General features: G+C 38.7%; 2 protein-coding genes across 3 annotated transcripts in view; one reads left to right on the forward strand and one right to left on the reverse strand.

Annotated features, from left to right (window-relative positions):
* LOC114465381 (PQ-loop repeat-containing protein 1) overlaps positions 1 to 13,930 on the reverse strand; it is a 65,201-nt gene extending 51,271 nt beyond the window's left edge. Inside the window, exons 1-3 of one of the 2 annotated variants that reach the window (XM_028450365.1) lie at positions 13,607 to 13,930; positions 7,361 to 7,583; positions 5,790 to 5,923 (exon numbers count right to left, since the gene is read on the reverse strand). In XM_028450365.1, the coding sequence (XP_028306166.1) occupies positions 5,790 to 5,923; positions 7,361 to 7,569 (343 nt within the window). In that variant the 5' untranslated portion in view covers positions 7,570 to 7,583; positions 13,607 to 13,930. Of the gene's footprint in view, positions 1 to 5,789; positions 5,924 to 7,360; positions 7,608 to 13,606 lie in introns of both variants that reach the window. The other variant, XM_028450364.1, reaches the window with a different exon arrangement.
* Positions 13,931 to 14,010: 80 nt separating this feature from the next.
* On the forward strand, positions 14,011 to 17,864 carry hsbp1b (heat shock factor binding protein 1b). The gene is made up of 4 exons (XM_028450479.1): positions 14,011 to 14,173; positions 16,668 to 16,734; positions 17,022 to 17,148; positions 17,240 to 17,864. Exons 1-3 carry the CDS (start codon positions 14,129 to 14,131, stop codon positions 17,141 to 17,143), a joined length of 234 nt encoding a protein of 77 aa, XP_028306280.1. The 5' UTR covers positions 14,011 to 14,128; the 3' UTR covers positions 17,144 to 17,148; positions 17,240 to 17,864.

Raw genomic sequence — 17,864 nt, forward strand, 5'->3', positions numbered from 1 at the left:
GGGGCAACTTGATTAAAAACAGAAATAAAAGATTTTTAGTTTATTTATTGAAAAGGTGCATGCCTAAATATCACTTTGATGATTGATTTTCACTATTTAAGTTTGTTTTTGTTATTTAAAATGATGTATTTATTTATTTTAGGTAAAAAGAAAACGTTATTTTAAGTAAAGAATTAATCTTAATATCTCAGGTGCACACTAAAAAAAAAAACACGACCTGAGATCATCAGATCAAAAACATGACACAAAACACGATAGAATTAAAAGACTAAAACATAAGCAGCAAAAAAAAAAAGAAAGAACAAGAAGACAGTCATCAACATCCCCCGCCAGATTGGTTGTCATTCTAACTCACAACCTTTTATTAAAGGTGCAGTCCGCAACTTCCAAATCCCTCTCTCCCCCTCCCTCCCCGTTGCTCTCTTGCCCTGCCTCCAAACTTTCCAAAGTCCCTCCCTCAGAGGAGCTAACAAGCTAATGCTAGTCCGACAGCAACATCACATTAATATAACATGCACTGTTAAAAGCATATTAATGCAGCGCTTCTCTCTCTCAATGTACACACACCTCAGCAGCAGCAACAACTCACCATCACTTAAGCAGCCACACGGAGGCGGTGCATTCTGGCAATCTGCCAAAGGCAGCAGGAGCAGCAGGGGTTACTCAATGAGCCTGTTTTTTTCACACAAACTACTAGTTTCATGAAAACCTTTCCTTACATAGTGACAACTTTAGCAAATATGACAAAAAGTCACTTTTATTAGAGTTGCAGACTGCATCTTTAAATGTCCTAAATCTAAGAACTTAGATGTATACATAAGAAAATATTGTCACATTAAAATATAAAATGACTAATTCTCTTAAACGGGTTCTAAGAAAAGCTGTCCCCTTTGAAGATACCTCAAACAGAATTAAAAAAAACAGAACAAGGGCAATAACTCGGGAAAAAATAATTGTGCGTTTCTTATTTTCAAACTCCATCAAGGTATTGGTACCCTGAAACCACACACCAATGGGTTATCCTATCTTAAACGGTTTCTGAGAAAAAGCTGTCCACTTTAACTCGGAAGGACAAACGCACGGACGGAGCTCAAACCTATATCCCCTTTCCAAACTTTGTGGCGGGGATAAAACTGATGCAAAACAAGATAAGAAAAGTGTGAGGAATGGAGGAAGAGAACCTTTGCCATTTTCATCTTTGATTGGTAACCTGATTATTGCTGCATGGAACTCTAATTACACGATTCATTAGAGACATTAGAAAGAAGAGCCAGTATTTTTAAAAGAACCAATTATATTCTATGCAAACGCCAAAGATAAGAAGACAAAATTGTAATAATCCAAATAGGTGGCAGCTATACCAGCAAATTGTAAACACGACAATGTAATCAAAATAAAAAAGAAGAGTAACTTTGATCATCAGAATGCAGAAAACCAGGCTAGTCAGCAGATGTGACAGTGCACATGATGGCACACCAGGATTAAAGATGGCACATTTATTGACCTAATGAGTTTATACGGGTTAATTTAACTGAGTTAATTTCACAAGCCAGTAACCGCTGTAATAGGTATGAGGAAGAGCAGGACCAGGTGGTGTCATACAGATGTTAAAGCACAACTGCAAGCAGAGAAATTACAGAAAAGCAAAACACTGAAGGGAATAAATAAAAACAAGGTGAGAAGAAGAACATTTTGTTAATTTTGACGGTACATTTTGATTTAGTTTTAGTCCATCCATTTTCTTCCGCTTTTATCCGGGACCGGGTCGTAGAGGCAGCAGCCTCAGCAGAGATGCCCAGATCTCCCGATCCACGCACACTAATGGCACCAAGACCAGCTCAGAGACATAGTCCCTCCAGCGTGCCCTGGGCCTTCCACGAGGCCTCTTCCCAATAGGACATGCCTGAAACACGTCCTGAGGGAGGCGACCAGGAGGTATCCGAAACAGATCCCCCGAGCCACCTCAGCTGGCTCCTTTCGACGTGAAGGAGCAGCGACTCTACTCCGAGCTCCTCCCGGTTGACTGAGCTTCTCACCCTATCTCGAGGGGTGCGCCCAGCCACCCTGCGAAGGAAACTCATTTCGGCCGCCTGTATCCGCGATCTTGTCCTTTCGGTCATTACCCAAATCTCATGACCATAGGTGAGGGTAGGAACGTAGATCGGTAAATTGAGAGCTTTGCCCCCCGGCTCAGCTCCCTCTTCACCACAACAGTCCGATACAGCGACCGCAGCACTGCTGATGCCGCACCGATCCGTATATCGATCTCACGCTCCATCCAACCCTCACTCGTGAACAAGACCCCGAGATACTTGAACTCCTCCAATTGAGGCAAGGACTCTCCACCGACCCAGAGAGGGGAAGCCACCTTTTTTGGTGGAGAAGCATGGCCTCAGATTTGGAGGTGCTGATCCTCATCCCGGCCGCTTCACACTCAGCTGCAAACCGCCCCAGTGCACGCTGAAGGTCCTGATTTGATGAAGCCAACAGAACAACATCATCTGCAAACAGCAGAAATGAAATCCTGAGGTTCCCAAATCAGACTCCCTTCGGTCCCTGGCTGCACCTAAAAATCCTGTCCATAAAAGTAATGAACAGAACCGGTGACAAAGGGCAGCCCTGGCGCAGACCAACATGCACTGGAAACAGGTCTGACTTACTGCCGGTCGCGGCACACTGGACCAGCTCTATACCCTTCATCGGGTGCTCGAGGGTTCGTGGGAGTTCACATGTGCTTTGTGGATCTGGAGAAGGCATTCGACCGTGTCCCTCGTGGTGCCCTGTGGGTGGTGCTCTGAGAGTATGGGGTCCGGGGCCCTTTGCTAAGGGCTGTCCGTTCCCTGTATGACCGCAGCAGGAGCCTGGTTCGCATTGCCGGCAGTAAGTCAGTTTTTGTCATTTAGTTTAAATTTTCTGACTTTGACTAAAATATGATTTAAGACTTCTTCTGTTATGGTCTAGTTCTAGTTTGAGACAACTAAATGACATTAAGAATTTATCTGTTATAGATACAGTCGACTAAATTATACAGGATAGGATTTTATGCATTGAAAAAAAAAAAAGATTTAATTTCCATTGATCAACCTGATATTGGATAGTATTAATGTTTGTAAATACACACAGACAGATTTGATGTAATCAATGCGTAAGACCATGTGATCAAATGAGTTCTGATTAGATTTTGTCAGATGTGACAAAATTATTTTAAAAGAAGTATTAGTCACGTTTATTAGTCACTTAATGAAATGTAGTAGATGAAAACTATGACAAAGATTTTAAGTTGACACAATCAACACCGGTTTTAAGGCAGAATAAAAGGATATTTAGAAGAGAAACTGGAGGTGAAGGGGGCGGAGCCAGTGGTTGAGACGTGACCCTGTTCTGTACTATTCCTGTCCTGACCCCTGCCGTGACCATCATGCCTGAGATGAGAAACCAAACCTCTGGGTTGCCCTTTGAAAGAATGTCTCTACGGACTGGAGTGGAAGAAAGGACAACTGTGTCGATCACTCATTTACAAACGCCTTAATGCAGACATGGACAACTGGTGGCCTGGGGGCCACATGCGGCCCTCGCACTAAATTTGAGCGGCTCCTGAAGTCCGTTTACCATTTAAATGCACAAAATGATTTAAAAACACATACAAAATTACAAAAATATAGACTAGACAACATAAATACACAACATGACTCCAAAAACACACAACGGCAACAAAAAAACAAAAACAACACCAAATGAGAGAAGAATGATAAAATTTCAAAACAAAGACAAAGAAACCTAATACACAAAAATGTCTCCAAAATCACAGAATGATGACAAAAATACACAAATTGGCTCATAAAAAACAAAACAACATAATACAAACTTACAGACTTCAAAAACACACATAAAACGACAATAAAAACACAAAAGACAACAACAGAAAGCTCAAAATGAGAAGGAAATTACACAAAACGACCACAAAAACAAAACAAAACAATAAGTTACACCAAAAACACATGAAACGCAACACAAACTTATTGTTCTTCCCTGTATTCATTCTCAGATTAGTCATTATTCTACATGCTGGCGTGAATATTGATAATGTGGCCCTCAGATCCCCACTGTGAAAAAAGTTGCCTACCTCTGCCCAAATGTATATGATTCATAACTTAACACAACTGTTAGTGTAGTTTCACTCACACTTGAGAAATATTTCATAATTTGTACTAAAACTGAACAAAAACCCATAAATAACCCATCACCATTCCTAGGAATATGTGCACTAACAATTAGTATTTAACCAACAGGAGATACATTAATTTACTTATACAAACACTTTCTATTTTCCAAAAAACGAAATATTTTGAAAGGCTTTACTAATGACAGGTAAACTCTGCTTTTCCATAACATTCCCACTAAACGGTTTGGTTACCATCATTTATGTCTTCAGTAACATGATGTGACCTGCAAATTCATTATCGAATATACAAACGTGTACTCAGATTAAGTCTCTCTGAGCTGATTTGCAAAATGAATCAACTTGAGTGTTTGTTAAAACAGAACTAACTAAGTTGCGCTTAGTGCTCCCTTTTCGGTTATGTCACTGTCGTAAACACTCCGCACCCCCCGTGGCAGCAGCTCCTCCCTCCTGCTACAGTGAGACGGGCAGTGGGAAGCTTCCTAAACGTACCGGGGCAAAATTAAAGAGGTTAATATTGAATAAGCCTATACATTCTGAGCGAACTCATCCTTTAGCAACTCAGTAAGTTCATCATTTATACCATAAAAACAGCAATGTTTATGTTAAGGGAAGTGATCAGCCAGTTGTCTCCCCTGTCACCCTGCTGCACACACGCGCACACACACACATGTTCCCTGGGAATGACGTCACTGGAACGATGAAGTGACCAAAAAGCACCACTATGTTCAAGCGACTCATCACGGGCGATGACTGCAGTCGCTACAGTCGCGCTAGGTGTGAACGCACCTTTAGTGTACATTGGGCTGTCGTAAAGCAGTATGTGTTGTTGCGAGAACAGAACTGCTAGACTGCCACCGGGTCGGAGGCAGAGAAAGTTTTTTGACAGCAGGGGGGATGAAAGACAAGACCCCCCAATCACCCCACAAACACTTGTATGACCCTCAGAGGGACTAGGAGAAGGATTTATTAAGGTGAGAAAGTTTCTTTGTTCTGCTTTAATAAAAACAACATTTACCTATAAAGGAAACAGCCGTCTCATTTATTTCCCACTCTCATGCATCAGCTTGCACACACACACACGAAAGCACACAATCACACACATACAGTTGTGTAATGTGAGAACACTACATTGTTTTCCAGCATTTTGAATCAAGGTGATGTTATTTCATAAGTGAATCCAAATGGCTGGATTTTTACTTTGGAACCACGTGAGGATTTATGCTGTTGCACGCACGCACGCGCACGCACACACGCACACACACACACACAGGCTGAAAATAGACTCATCTCCATGTGTGACAGTGCACCAGTAATGATATCCATGGGACAGCTCAGCTTTGCCTGGTATTTTCACTACTAATGGATGAGTCATGTGAGGTCAACATACAAAATACCTTAAACAGCTTTTTTCTGACTACATTATTATTATTATTATTATTTTTTAAATCTGAATGAAAGGAACAAAGCAGAAGACAATAATAGTAGAGACATGTTGGCCACAGTAGCTTTTTCTTTTCCAATAGCTCCCTCTTTTGGCAAGAAACAGGCGTTAAAAGGCTGAACAAGGCCTATATACTGTGCTGGGTCAGTTAGTCAGCGTGGTTACCTGAGAGCCTGTGCTGCTTGGTGCTGACACGGTTGGTGTTCTGAACTGTGCAGCAGAGGTGGAGCATGGCAAACATGGTGAGGATCATCACCACACTCTGAAGCAGCAGAGTCAACTCAAACTGCTTCCCAATCCTACAAAAAAAAAAAAAAACACACAACAGCAGCAACATATTAAAATATTACTCAGGTAATTTGAGTTCCCATGGCAACAGCATGGGAAGTAGGGATGTACAGCTTTCTGTCTTCAGGAGTTTTCACTTGTTCCCAATATATGTACAGTATTAATTTTTGTTGTTTTCTATATTTTACAGTGTTTCTATTGTAGTCGTCTTGTGTGTTCATGGAGTAATTTTGTGCATTTCTTTTGTCATTTTATGTATTTTTGTTTTCCTTTTGTTTATTATTATTGTCTTTGTGTTTTTTCAGTAATTTTGTGTATATATCGCAGGAAATTTCATCCACGATACATTACGATATCTATTTCACAGGAATTACAAAACATTGTTAATCAAGTTCACATGAATGACAGCCAAGTCAAACAAAGTGGCTCTTCTTAACACACTGACCACAACTAGTCACATGTTCAAGTCTTTAAAGGAAGACTGACACAAAATATTGCTTCACCAAAATATTGTTAATAATGTTTGCGCAAATTAAAGAAACAAATAAGTATCTCCAATAGTGCTTTCTGTTAACAAAAAATAGGGTCTTTCTTACCAGTGACACCATTATAGTGCGATATTCCAGTAAACAATATATTGGTTCCTTCAACAAACAGTGAGAAAAATTTCTGTGAAGACGTACCTGCGCATTTTAGTGAAAAAACAGAAAAGGTTTTGAAAAAATAAATAAATAAAAATCGATAATTAATCGATTGTGCGAAAAAATATTGCGACATATCACGGTATCGAGATATCGTCACACTGTAATATCAGTGTTGCTTAACAAGCAGAGTGAACTTGTTTTATGAAAACTGGAAAAGAAAGAAAGAAAGAAAGAAAGAAAGAAAGAAAGAAAGAAAGAAAGAAAGAAAGAAAGAAAGAAAGAAAGAAAGAAAGAAAGAAAGAAAGAAAGAAAGAAAGAAAGAAAGAAAGAAAAAGAAAGAAAAAAAGAAGAAAAAGAAAGAAAGAAAAAAAGAAAGAAAGAAAAAAGAAAAAAAGAAAAAGAAAAAAGAAAAAAGAAAGAAAGAAAAAAAGAAAAAGAAAGAAAGAAAAAAAAAGAAAAAAGAAAAAAAAAGAAAAAGAAAGAAAGAAAAAAAAGAAAGAAAAAAAGAAAGAAAGAAAAAAGAAAAAAAGAAAAAAAGACAGACAGACAGACAGAAAGACAGAAAGAAAGAAAGAAAGAAATTGATATTCAGTGTATCGATAATGTAGCGCAAGATGAAATATCGCAATATATCGTATCGATATTTTGGCACACCCCTACTGCATGACATTATGATAAACACCTTTTACAATTTTTACCTATATAAATAATTGAGTACAAAGATTTTTAATGTTGATGACATTATAAGCATTAAATAGCATTTAAGATGAAATAATTACATCCCTTTGGAATGAAATGTCTCACCAGAAGAACACACGTAGGATGTTTGCTATGAGCAGCAGCAGACACACTCTGGTGGAGAAGCCCTCGCTGCTGCCGCTCCTCTGGATCTCCTGGTACTGAGGCACATAAGGCAGAGCTCCACCAACCACCATGAGCAACGACGCCAGCCAGGACAGCAGCGTCCACGAGCCCTCCACGTCCTCCTCCTGCAGCACCACATGGTCCTCCATCACACCACCAATCACTGTCGGAGTTATAAGGAGAGTCGCTGCATGAGGGAAATACAGGTAATTAAATTAAAATGTAAGATGATTGTCCCCCAAAACAAATGTACAAAATGACAGCAAAACACACAAAACAAAAACAAGAATACATTGAAATAAAAAATACACAGAATTACAACATTGCAGGAAACAACAGTAAAAGACAAGAGAAAAACACAGAAATTATTCCAAAAACACACTAAACTTAAACAAAACTGAACAAAACCAAACGCCAACAGTAATACACAAATCACAATATGACTCCAAAAAACATATTTTACAGGAAAAATACACAAAAGGACTACAGAAATATGCAAATTGCCTCACAACGAGCAAGACAACAACAAACATACACAGAATGACAGAAAAACACACATAAAAACTATAAAAACTCTTTCTGGTATTAATGTTCAAAGGATTCCCTGTGTATTTTTTGGCATGGTCATAATAATATTTTTTACTTGTATTGTCATGGTCTATTGTGTCAATTTTCAGGATTCTACGATTTTTCTGGCAATTCCTATCTCGTAATGTATTTTGGCCTACTTGGGGTGTCAAATTTTTGCATTTTTAAAATCGGAAATGGCCAGAAATTAGTGGAGCGTGCAATTGAATTTTGGTTCAGTGGGTAAAAAGTAGGTGAGTTGGTTCCGACACTGGGAAAGAAAGAAAGAAAGAAATTCCACCTTTTTGAGTGCCATGAACTATACATTTTCGGAAAGTGTGGGGGCATGTCTACAACATGACAAGGGTCTCTGGTCACTGACGAGCATGTGGCGTTCCCATTAGCTCCGCCCCTTCCCTCAGAGTGTGTCCACTATGAGAGCAAGAGGCCCTTCGCCAGCTCGTGGTGCTCGGGCCTAAATACTATGTTGTTGGGATTCTTAGAACAAATGGAGATGGGTGAAAAGTAGCTATAACTAGGGCTGGGCAAAAAAATCAATTTAATCGATTAATAGAATTTGTAGATAAAAACGATTTTTATTTTGCAAATTCGAGTTTAATTTTTTTTTTTCCCCACTACAGTTTTTTTCTGGACTTTTTCATGTTCTGATGTGAGCCAGCCCCCTCTTTGTTTACATGTGTTTACCTTTGAGTAGGCTATGTGTGCATGTTCAATTTTTTATTCGCACTATGGTGAGATGCTATGGGAAGAGTTTTTTTTTTTTTTTTTTTTTTTTTAATTGTAATGTTATATATTATAAAATATGTAGTTATCTGATTTCTTAATCAGAAAATTAAAGCTACTGTGAAGTAGCTGTTACACTTTTGCTTAAACCTGGGTTAAAGCTTGAAATTGTTGAATGACAGAACCTCATTTACTTTTTATTTTGGAATTGTTCTATGCATTTTAACTTTTTAGGACAATCACAGCAATAAAGTTGTACTTTTGACAATATATCTGATGTCTGCAGTCCTTTTTAAGTGGATAAAAAAAAAAAAAATCGAAAATCAAATCGAAACTCAAATTTTTCTTTAAAATATCGGAGATTTCTTTTTTTAGGCAAAATCGCCCAGCCATAACCCAAACTTCTGTGTGCTAAATGCTAACATTGGATGATTGTCGCACTTCATGTGCCACCTGTTCAAGCTTAGAAGTTTTACTGACTCACTCATTCATTTATTTTAATTCAGCTTAATGAGGACTGCAGCACATAAAAGGCTGCTAGCTTATTACTTAGCAATTACATGGAACATTTACTTTATTCATTAAATAATATTGAGTTGACATATACTAATAATGCTTGTCTGCATGTAAATACTAAAATACTGGAAAGACCAATGTATTAAACAATGTTCAGTCACAAATGAATATTGTAAATTATAACACTGTTTTTAGCCAAAATGCACATTCATGAGAAATCCTGCCTTTGTAGTACACAGAATGGCATTGTGCTTTCTAAACACTGAGAATAAATTGGGATACATAAGTTTAGCAATATTCAGCAAAACTGTGAGAAATATTAGATATTTAGCATTTAATTTTAACTTTGTGCACAACATGGCCCACACACGAATTGGAAGAATGTTTATTATTTAACAACACTTTAAATATTCATGCTATGACTAACAAACGAGGCACTGCATTCTGGAAATGTGACGTTATATATAATACAAATTGAATAAATTGCTTAATTGAAATAGAACGGTAAACATTATATACTTTTAACAAGTGGCAGAATATAAACATTACTCTACATTTTGTTTATTAACTGCAGTGCAGAAGGATTATTTAAGGTGGGAATTTATGTTCAAGATCTGCAACAAATGCACAAAAACTCAAGAGCAGAGAGTGTAAAGGAAAGGGTTGTCATCATGGGAGGTGTCAGTGTCAGCAGACACACTGAGCTGATAAGGCATAACTGTCACTACTCACTAACTTCTGCTTGGTGTCACACTGTTAATTTTTGGTGTGTTTTTTTACAAGCAGGGCTTTAGTTCAAGTCAGGGGTTCTAAAACTTCTTAGATCCAGGGACAAATTACAGGGGAAGCCCCCTCTTAATCCTCACATCAATTAAACACAACTTAGTGCCATGTTTATGCATAGGAGTGATCAATTCTTGGAATATTTCAACTTATCTGTACTAAAATGTTAAAATAAGGATATCATGAAAAAGTGTTAGCCTTCAGGTCATCTGCATTGTTGGGTCTAGTGTCTCTCACCTTCCTCTTGACAATACCGCTTAGGTTCTCTAAGGGGTTCAGGTCAGACCAGTTTGCTGGCCAATGAAGCACAGTAACACCATGGTCATTGAACCAGCTTTTGGTACCTTTGGCAGTGTGTGCAGGTGCCAAGTCCTGCTGGAAAATGAAATCAGTATCTCTATAAAGCTTGTCAGCAGAAGGAAGTACTCTTGAACAAGAGACAACGGCAGAAGCGTCTAACCTGGGCTGTGAAGAAAAAGAACGAGACTGTTGCTCAATGGTCCAAAGTAAATGTTGCATATCATTTGGAAATCAAGGTCCCAAAGTCTGGAGGAAGAGTGGAGAGGTTCAGAATCCATATTGCTTGAAGTCCAGTGTGAAGTTTCCAAAGTCTGTGATGATTTGGGCTGCCATGTCATCTGATGGTGTCGGTCCACTGTGTTTTCTGAAGTCCACAGTCAAAGCAGCCATCTACCAGGACATTTTAGAGCACTTCAGCATCTCCATAAAGCTTGTCAGCAGAAGGATACACGATTTCATTTTCCAGCAGGACCTGGCACCTGCACACACTGCCAAAGGTACCAAAAGCTGGTTCAATGACCATGGTGTCACTGTGCTTGATTGGCCAGAAAACTGGCCTGATCTGAACCCCATAGAGAATCTATGGGCTGTTGTCAAGAGGAAGGTGAGAGACACCAGACCCAACAATGCAGATGACCTGAAGGCTGCTATCAAAGCAACCTGGGCTTCCATTACGCCTGAACAGTGCCGCAGGTTGATCACCTCCATGCCACGTCGCATTGATGCAGTCATTCATGCAAAAGAGTCCCAACCAAGTAATGAGTGCACAGAAATGAACATACTTTTCAGAAGCCTGACATTTTTGTTTAAAATACTCTTTTTTTAACTGTAATGTTATATGTTATAAAATATGTAGTTATCTGATTTCTTAATCAGAAAATTTAAGCTACTGTGAAGTTGCTTTGCACTTTTACTTAAACCTGGGTTAAAGCTTGAAATTGTTGAATGACAGAGCCTCATTTATTTCTTTAATTTGGGATTGTTCTATGCATTTTAACTCTTGAGGACAAACAGTAATAAAGTTGAACTTTTGACAATATATCTGATGTCTGCAGTCATTTTTAAGTGCATTAAAAAAAATCGAATCGAAACTCAAATTTTTCTTTAAAAATTTTTTTAGGCCAAATCGTTTAGCCCTAACCCAAACTACTGTGTGCTAAATGCTAACATTGGATGGATTGTCTCACTTCATATGCCACCTGTTCAAGCTTAGAGGTTTTACTGACTCACTCATTCATTTATTCCATCCATCCATCCAACAATGTTCAGTCACAAATGAATATTGGAAATTATAACACTGTTTTTAGCCAAAGTGCACATTCATGAGAAATGCTGCCTTTGTAGTACACAGAATGGCATTGTGCTTTGGCTGCTGCGTTTGACGATCCGCATTATTTACAGAGAGCAGGAATATTTTTTACTTGCTCTTTTTCTACATCACCTGTTTTTTTAATATTTGTTAAATGTTTTTTACTTGTTGTCATTCTACCTCACTGTTGTTAATTTCAATAAATGTTTTTTAAAAATTGAGACTCTTACCATTTGTTATATTTGTGTAATTTGTATGATGTCAATTGAGTGAGCAAAAGTAGTATCGGCTCCAAATATTGGCTCAAGAAGATTGGCAGTCCGTCATCGACTAAGGCTGATAGAAAATAAATCGGTATCTGCATCGGCCCTAAAAAAATCCATATTGGCCTCTCCCTATTGAGTATGACATAAGACTCCGGTTTAATTCAGCAGCTGCAACGTTTATTTTGCCAATCACTCAAAAACGGCATATAGCTTATAATCAATCTGCTTCGGTCTCACACGCTCCCTCACTCTGCACACTGGTCGAGCGACCAGCACATTCATTTGCAGTTAAAGGGCCACACACCCACTGACAACAAATGTTATGTTCAAGTCCTGCATGGAAATTCTTCAACTCTTCCACTTCCTCACAGTCACAAGGCTGCGTTTAGGTCCCGAAAAATGGTACCGTTGGATTTTCCGTGAATCTGTATCAGGTAGTACCAAAGGAATTTGGTCGGTACCTAAAAACACAACCTGAATTCATATGATCAGATCGGTGACCGTTTTTTCAAACTCACTGATCGGTGATCGGCCCAAAAATCCTGATCGTGTATAGCCTACTGTAATGTAAAGTATGTATATGTTAATGGTGCAATGGTCCCCATATGTAGTTATACACTTCTGTTCTGATACAACATGAAGATGAATTTATTTAAATATTGCAGACTCCCAAGCTTGGACTCCCGGGGGTCTTCAGACCCCAGTTTGAGAACCACTGCTTTAGATTTTTTTTTTTACCCTGTCTTCTCTAAGAGATTATATCTACAATGAAATCAGTTGTTCTTTACAATTACTTTAGAAATCCTTCAGTTCCCTGGGCATTGGAATGTAGACCCTCTGGTTTATGTATAACCAGCATGTTACAGTGTAAACAAAGCAAAACACACACACACACACTACAGTGAAGAAAGACTATCAGGGTGCTCCTGCTTTGAGACTAGTTCTGTTGTGTGTTTGGAAATGAATCCAATATCCTCATATGTCTAAATTATGAAAACTGAAAAAAAAAAAAAAAAAAAAACAGTAGCCCCATTCCAACCACCATTCTTGTGTCAGCTGACAAATCACGCAGTGTAGTTTATAACACACACACACACACACACACACACACACACACACACACACACACACACACACACACACACACACACACACACACACACACACACAGCTAAGATGTTTTAAATGTGACCATCACTAATCTATTGTGTTTACCTGCAGCATCTCTGAAACACACAATCAAATTGCCTGGAGATAAATGTTAACCTGGTTAGTGAACAATCCAAGAAAAAATGAGGTTAAATGACTTAATTGTGTCTGTCTGAGGAAAATATCCCCTGTGGTGACACAACCTGCTTGTGTGAATAGTTTCATGGGGTAGGGCCAACATGCCCGAACCTCCACACGTCATATTTTTGGCTTCTGTGAGTTACTAGTAACTAGTAACTACTACTACTACAGGCACATCACACAAGGGAACTACAACACAGCCTCTGGAGAGAATATTAGAAAATATTACCCGAGGCTGAATAACTGTCACAGGTAGGTTTGGTATAATGCAGAACATTAAAACATAAGGTATGCTGTAGGCCTATCTATCAGTCCTTATTGGGGTCTTGAATCTGTCAAAGCGCTCAAGTTGAATGTTTTAAAACCTGTAAAGATTAATGCCAACTTCAAGCTTCGCCTTTGTTCACTTACCTTCAAAATAAAGTGTAAACGAGTGTTATTCCGTTAAAAAACCACACTCAGCCTCCTGCTTTTTTTCCAACTTTAAGATCTCATATCCCAAGTCTCAATCTGGACTGAGAGCGGAAACGTGTGCGCGCATAGAGGCGCACATCAACGCACGGGCACGCGCCGCTTTATCCGTACTAATGTTCAAAATGTTTTTTTAAAAAAAAATGTCTGCTGTGAAGAGCTCTTGACTCGTATTGTGCCTCCATGACAAAAGAAAGGCTGCAGAGCGAGGGTCGCCCACAGGCCATGTGGAAGGGTAAACAAAAGTAGCCTTCAGACACTGTAGTACACGCTTTCCGTTTAAAAACTACATTCCCCACAAGTCTCCACGTCTCTCGCGAGATCTTTTTCTTTAAACAGCTGACCGACAGTTTAGTGGGTGGTGCCAGTCACTAGTTTCTATCGACCAGCTGAGGGTTAGTGTCATTGTAGTGGTATATTTGATCACCGTACATCGAAACTAGAAACTATTTGAGGTATAACATGTCTGAGACGGATCCCAAGTCAGTGCAGGACCTTACTAACGTGGTAAGTTTGGACAGCGATGCCAGCCAACATGCTAACATGGCTAGCTAGCTACCCTTAGCTAGCAGTGTTTGCCAAATTTGCACGGAATTCTTTTATTTTAGACTGTTTGCTTTACGTTATGCGAATTTTGACAATATAAAAAAAAAAATCCAAAGAGTTTATATGATCACCAATAGGACATCTCGGTTGTCTGGATATTGTTGTATTACATAAGATGTGCCGTTTCAACTGGTCACCATTTTAATCGTTGACCAACTTCCGGCTCTGTTGCAGGACACCCAGATGTTGGCACATTATAAAATCATCTTGTTACTTTCATTAGTTATTTGTCTATTAAGTTATATTAGGCAATTACTAATATATATCGTAAAAGTGGGTAATTCTGTTTAAAAACATGTATTTGTTACACGCAGTCGGAACTGTCACCAGATAAACTGGCGACGAATTGGAGCATAACTTGTAACCAGAATAACATTACATCTAAATAAATCATAGACTGAAATGACGGACTCGTAGTCAATACCAGTAAATTGAAACGTACACTCCTGCGTGAATGACTTGAAACAAGTTTGGGTTATTGTGAAAAAAAGTAAACGTTGTTTTTTGTTGTTATGGTAACCAATACGCTTTGACTGGCTGGCTGTGATCATTATGCTTAACCACAACTTTTGTTAGTCTTTCCTGTATCAGTTTATTCAGTCAGTAGTTTTCTAGTTGCTCGAATGTTTTGTTTTCTCGCCAACTATTGATCTGAAAATTCAATCACTTTCTACTTAATAATACAAATGTTTTATTTTGTTTTTTAAACATAATAGGTCTATGTTATGTAGCGAGATTTCCTCTTATTTTGGTCTGAATTATGGATTTAAAATATTCTTAATTTTCAAGTTAAACACCACCAAACCTGGTCAGGACCAAGTTTTGAAGTGGATCACATGAGCGAGTATAAAAGCTCCGCGCCCTGATGCGCTATACTAATTGTATGTTCACATCAAATGCGTTTCGGGCGTCAAAATCGTGCCTCACATCCGTAGTTGGACGCTTGTGCTCAATGAATCAGTACGCTTGTCACCAGCGTTGAAGATGCTCGGGACGTGCGTCCAAACAAGTTGGGAAGAGAGCGCGTCGAGGGGAGGGGCTTCTCTGTTGCCGGTGGTGTTCATACAATGAATGATATTGTGGCGATGTTTCGAGTCAGATGTATTTTGGTGTGACTCAGTGTGTTCACTGTGATGTCAGAGGGCTATAGAGACGTGTGGTTGAATGGAGAATAAAGTTTAGAGTTCCTTGCTGAATACGCCGCCTCCGACTCCCGTTCATCAGCTCTACATTTTCGAGAGAGAGGCTTTATTTGTGCTTCGATGCCGTTTCTAGATTCACCAGAGCTGGACTCAGACGAAAGTTGCTTTCAGCGCTACTTCCGTCTCTCCTGTGCCCAGTTTGGCGACCTGCTGACTTGCATCTCCAACCAGGACACCAACTACAGGCACTCTATTCCAGCAGAAGAGCACCTGTCCTGTCTCCGCCTCCAATTAGTGTTTTTTTCCCTAATTTTTCTGAATACGTACGGTTGGAGAACTCTCCTGATTGGTCGATGCACCGCGATATGTCCCAAAAGTTCAACAATCCCAACTCCAGTGTCGGCCGCGTTGGAGGTGCTGGACGCAAAAAGATTGAATTCTCAAGACAGCATCCGCTGCGCGAAAAGCTTCAAAAATTCGTCGCACAGGAGGCGCAGTGAGACCTCTGACGCTCCCCAGAAGCGCGCCCACCATATATTGTCTGTGTATAGCTGATGCTGTTGGCGTGAACGTGCCATAACACTGTTGCTCTTTTCTGTCATCATGGTTTTAAATTCATTATATTTGTTTATCATAAGTTGTTCGTCCATTGTTAAAGAAAAAAAAAAAAGTTACTGCCAGGTTTCTTCATTGGGCAGACGCTGCAATCTCCACCCCATATTTGAGCGCGCGATTCATAGGACAGCTTCTCTCTGACAGGGAATGTTTGGTTAGGTGAAGCCTGCTAACAGAGATTAATCCAGGATATAATTATCTAGATTCGTAGCATAGACCCAAGAGCTTCTTGATGCAAGAAGCTCAGACTCACGAGTAGAGGTGTTTATCACAGCAGCCCTTAAAAAAAGATTAGGCAGCCTTTAAGCATTTTTGGTCTGCTTGTAACTAGTATTTCAACCATGAATGGTAATGATCGTATACATTCAAAAGTATCTAGGTTTTAATTTTAAACTAAATATTTAGATTCAACATTTCTTCTTCAGAAACATTGTCCTGCATGAAGATGTGATATAAATGTAAATGAAAATGTAGAAAGTGACCAAGTTAATGTAACAGCTTTTAGATATCACAAGAAACCAAAATTAAATTAACTGTAAGCGGAATCATAACCATCAGTAATGTCTTTTGACACAATTTTGTATCAACAGCAGAACAAATTTCTCTAACATGTACATATTTCGCTATTTTTCTTCCAGGTCCAGACGCTGCTGCAACAGATGCAGGACAAGTTCCAGACTATGTCTGACCAGATTATTGGAAGGAATATCCTGGAACGTGTTGCTTTTTAAAAAAAATTATTAAGTTGTGATTCATGTGGCTTTACTACCAACAGAAACATTGATTCTTCACCTCAATTTAAATCAAGACAACGTATTTGTTCCAAGATGCACGCTCTCTGTAATTTGAGTTTATTCTAATTTTGTGTTGTCTTCATTTAATTAACTTTGTTTTATTTACTCTAAAGTGTCCCTGAGTTCTGAGAAAGGTGATTTTTAATTAAATGTATTAATAGAAATCATTGAAATACTTTCCTTAATCCATTTCTCTACTTGATGAGATGAACCAACGCATTGATGACTTGGAGAAAAACATTACAGACTTGATGACCCAGGCAGGCGTGGAAGAAAATGAAGCAACACCAGAAAAACCCAAAGAGGGTCAAGGATCATAATGAAGGTCAGACTCCTCTTCAGATCGTCCCTCAATAATCCATGTGTAGTCTAAAAATGTCACTTAGTTGTATTGAATGTTTGTCTTTGTTTTGCAGGTTCTCAATTTTGAAGTTGGTTCCATGTTCAGGAGCTGCAGGCTTTCAAAGTAACTTCTTTGACTTGTGTTTTTGTGTGATATGCTTTTTTCTATATGGATTCTTGTGAAATGGTTACATTTAATGACTTGGAACAATAGAACGTATTTTGTAAACTAGAAATGTACGATGCCCATACAAGCTAAAGAAGTTTCACTTGTGGATTTGGTCCACTAAAGGGTTATTTTGCCTCCATTGTCAACATAAATCATTATTGGACTTTCTTTAGAATGGTTTGTCATTGACCAGTACAACTCCTGCCCATCACTGAATACCTGATCATGTGGGATACATTCCACTACCCACATTACACATTTTTATTTACTGCTGTTTTCATATGTTGGCATAAATGTTTGGCCAGGTGCTAATTACATTTAAATATACACAACTAACTTTAAGGTGATTGCTGTATGTTTTTTTTTTTTTTTCCCCCCAAGGCCACTTTTGTATTTTATAATGCATGATTTGTTGATTTCTTTTCTTCTTGAACATGAAATGTTCCCATTCATGTACTGTACTTACTTCTTAGTAAATAGCTTTTAACTATGTTTGAAAAAGCAGTTCAATAAAAGATAAGCCAATTTTT

This window comes from Gouania willdenowi, chromosome 6, assembly GCF_900634775.1.
Source record: "Gouania willdenowi chromosome 6, fGouWil2.1, whole genome shotgun sequence".
In the NCBI taxonomy this organism is placed as follows: domain Eukaryota; kingdom Metazoa; phylum Chordata; class Actinopteri; order Blenniiformes; family Gobiesocidae; genus Gouania; species Gouania willdenowi.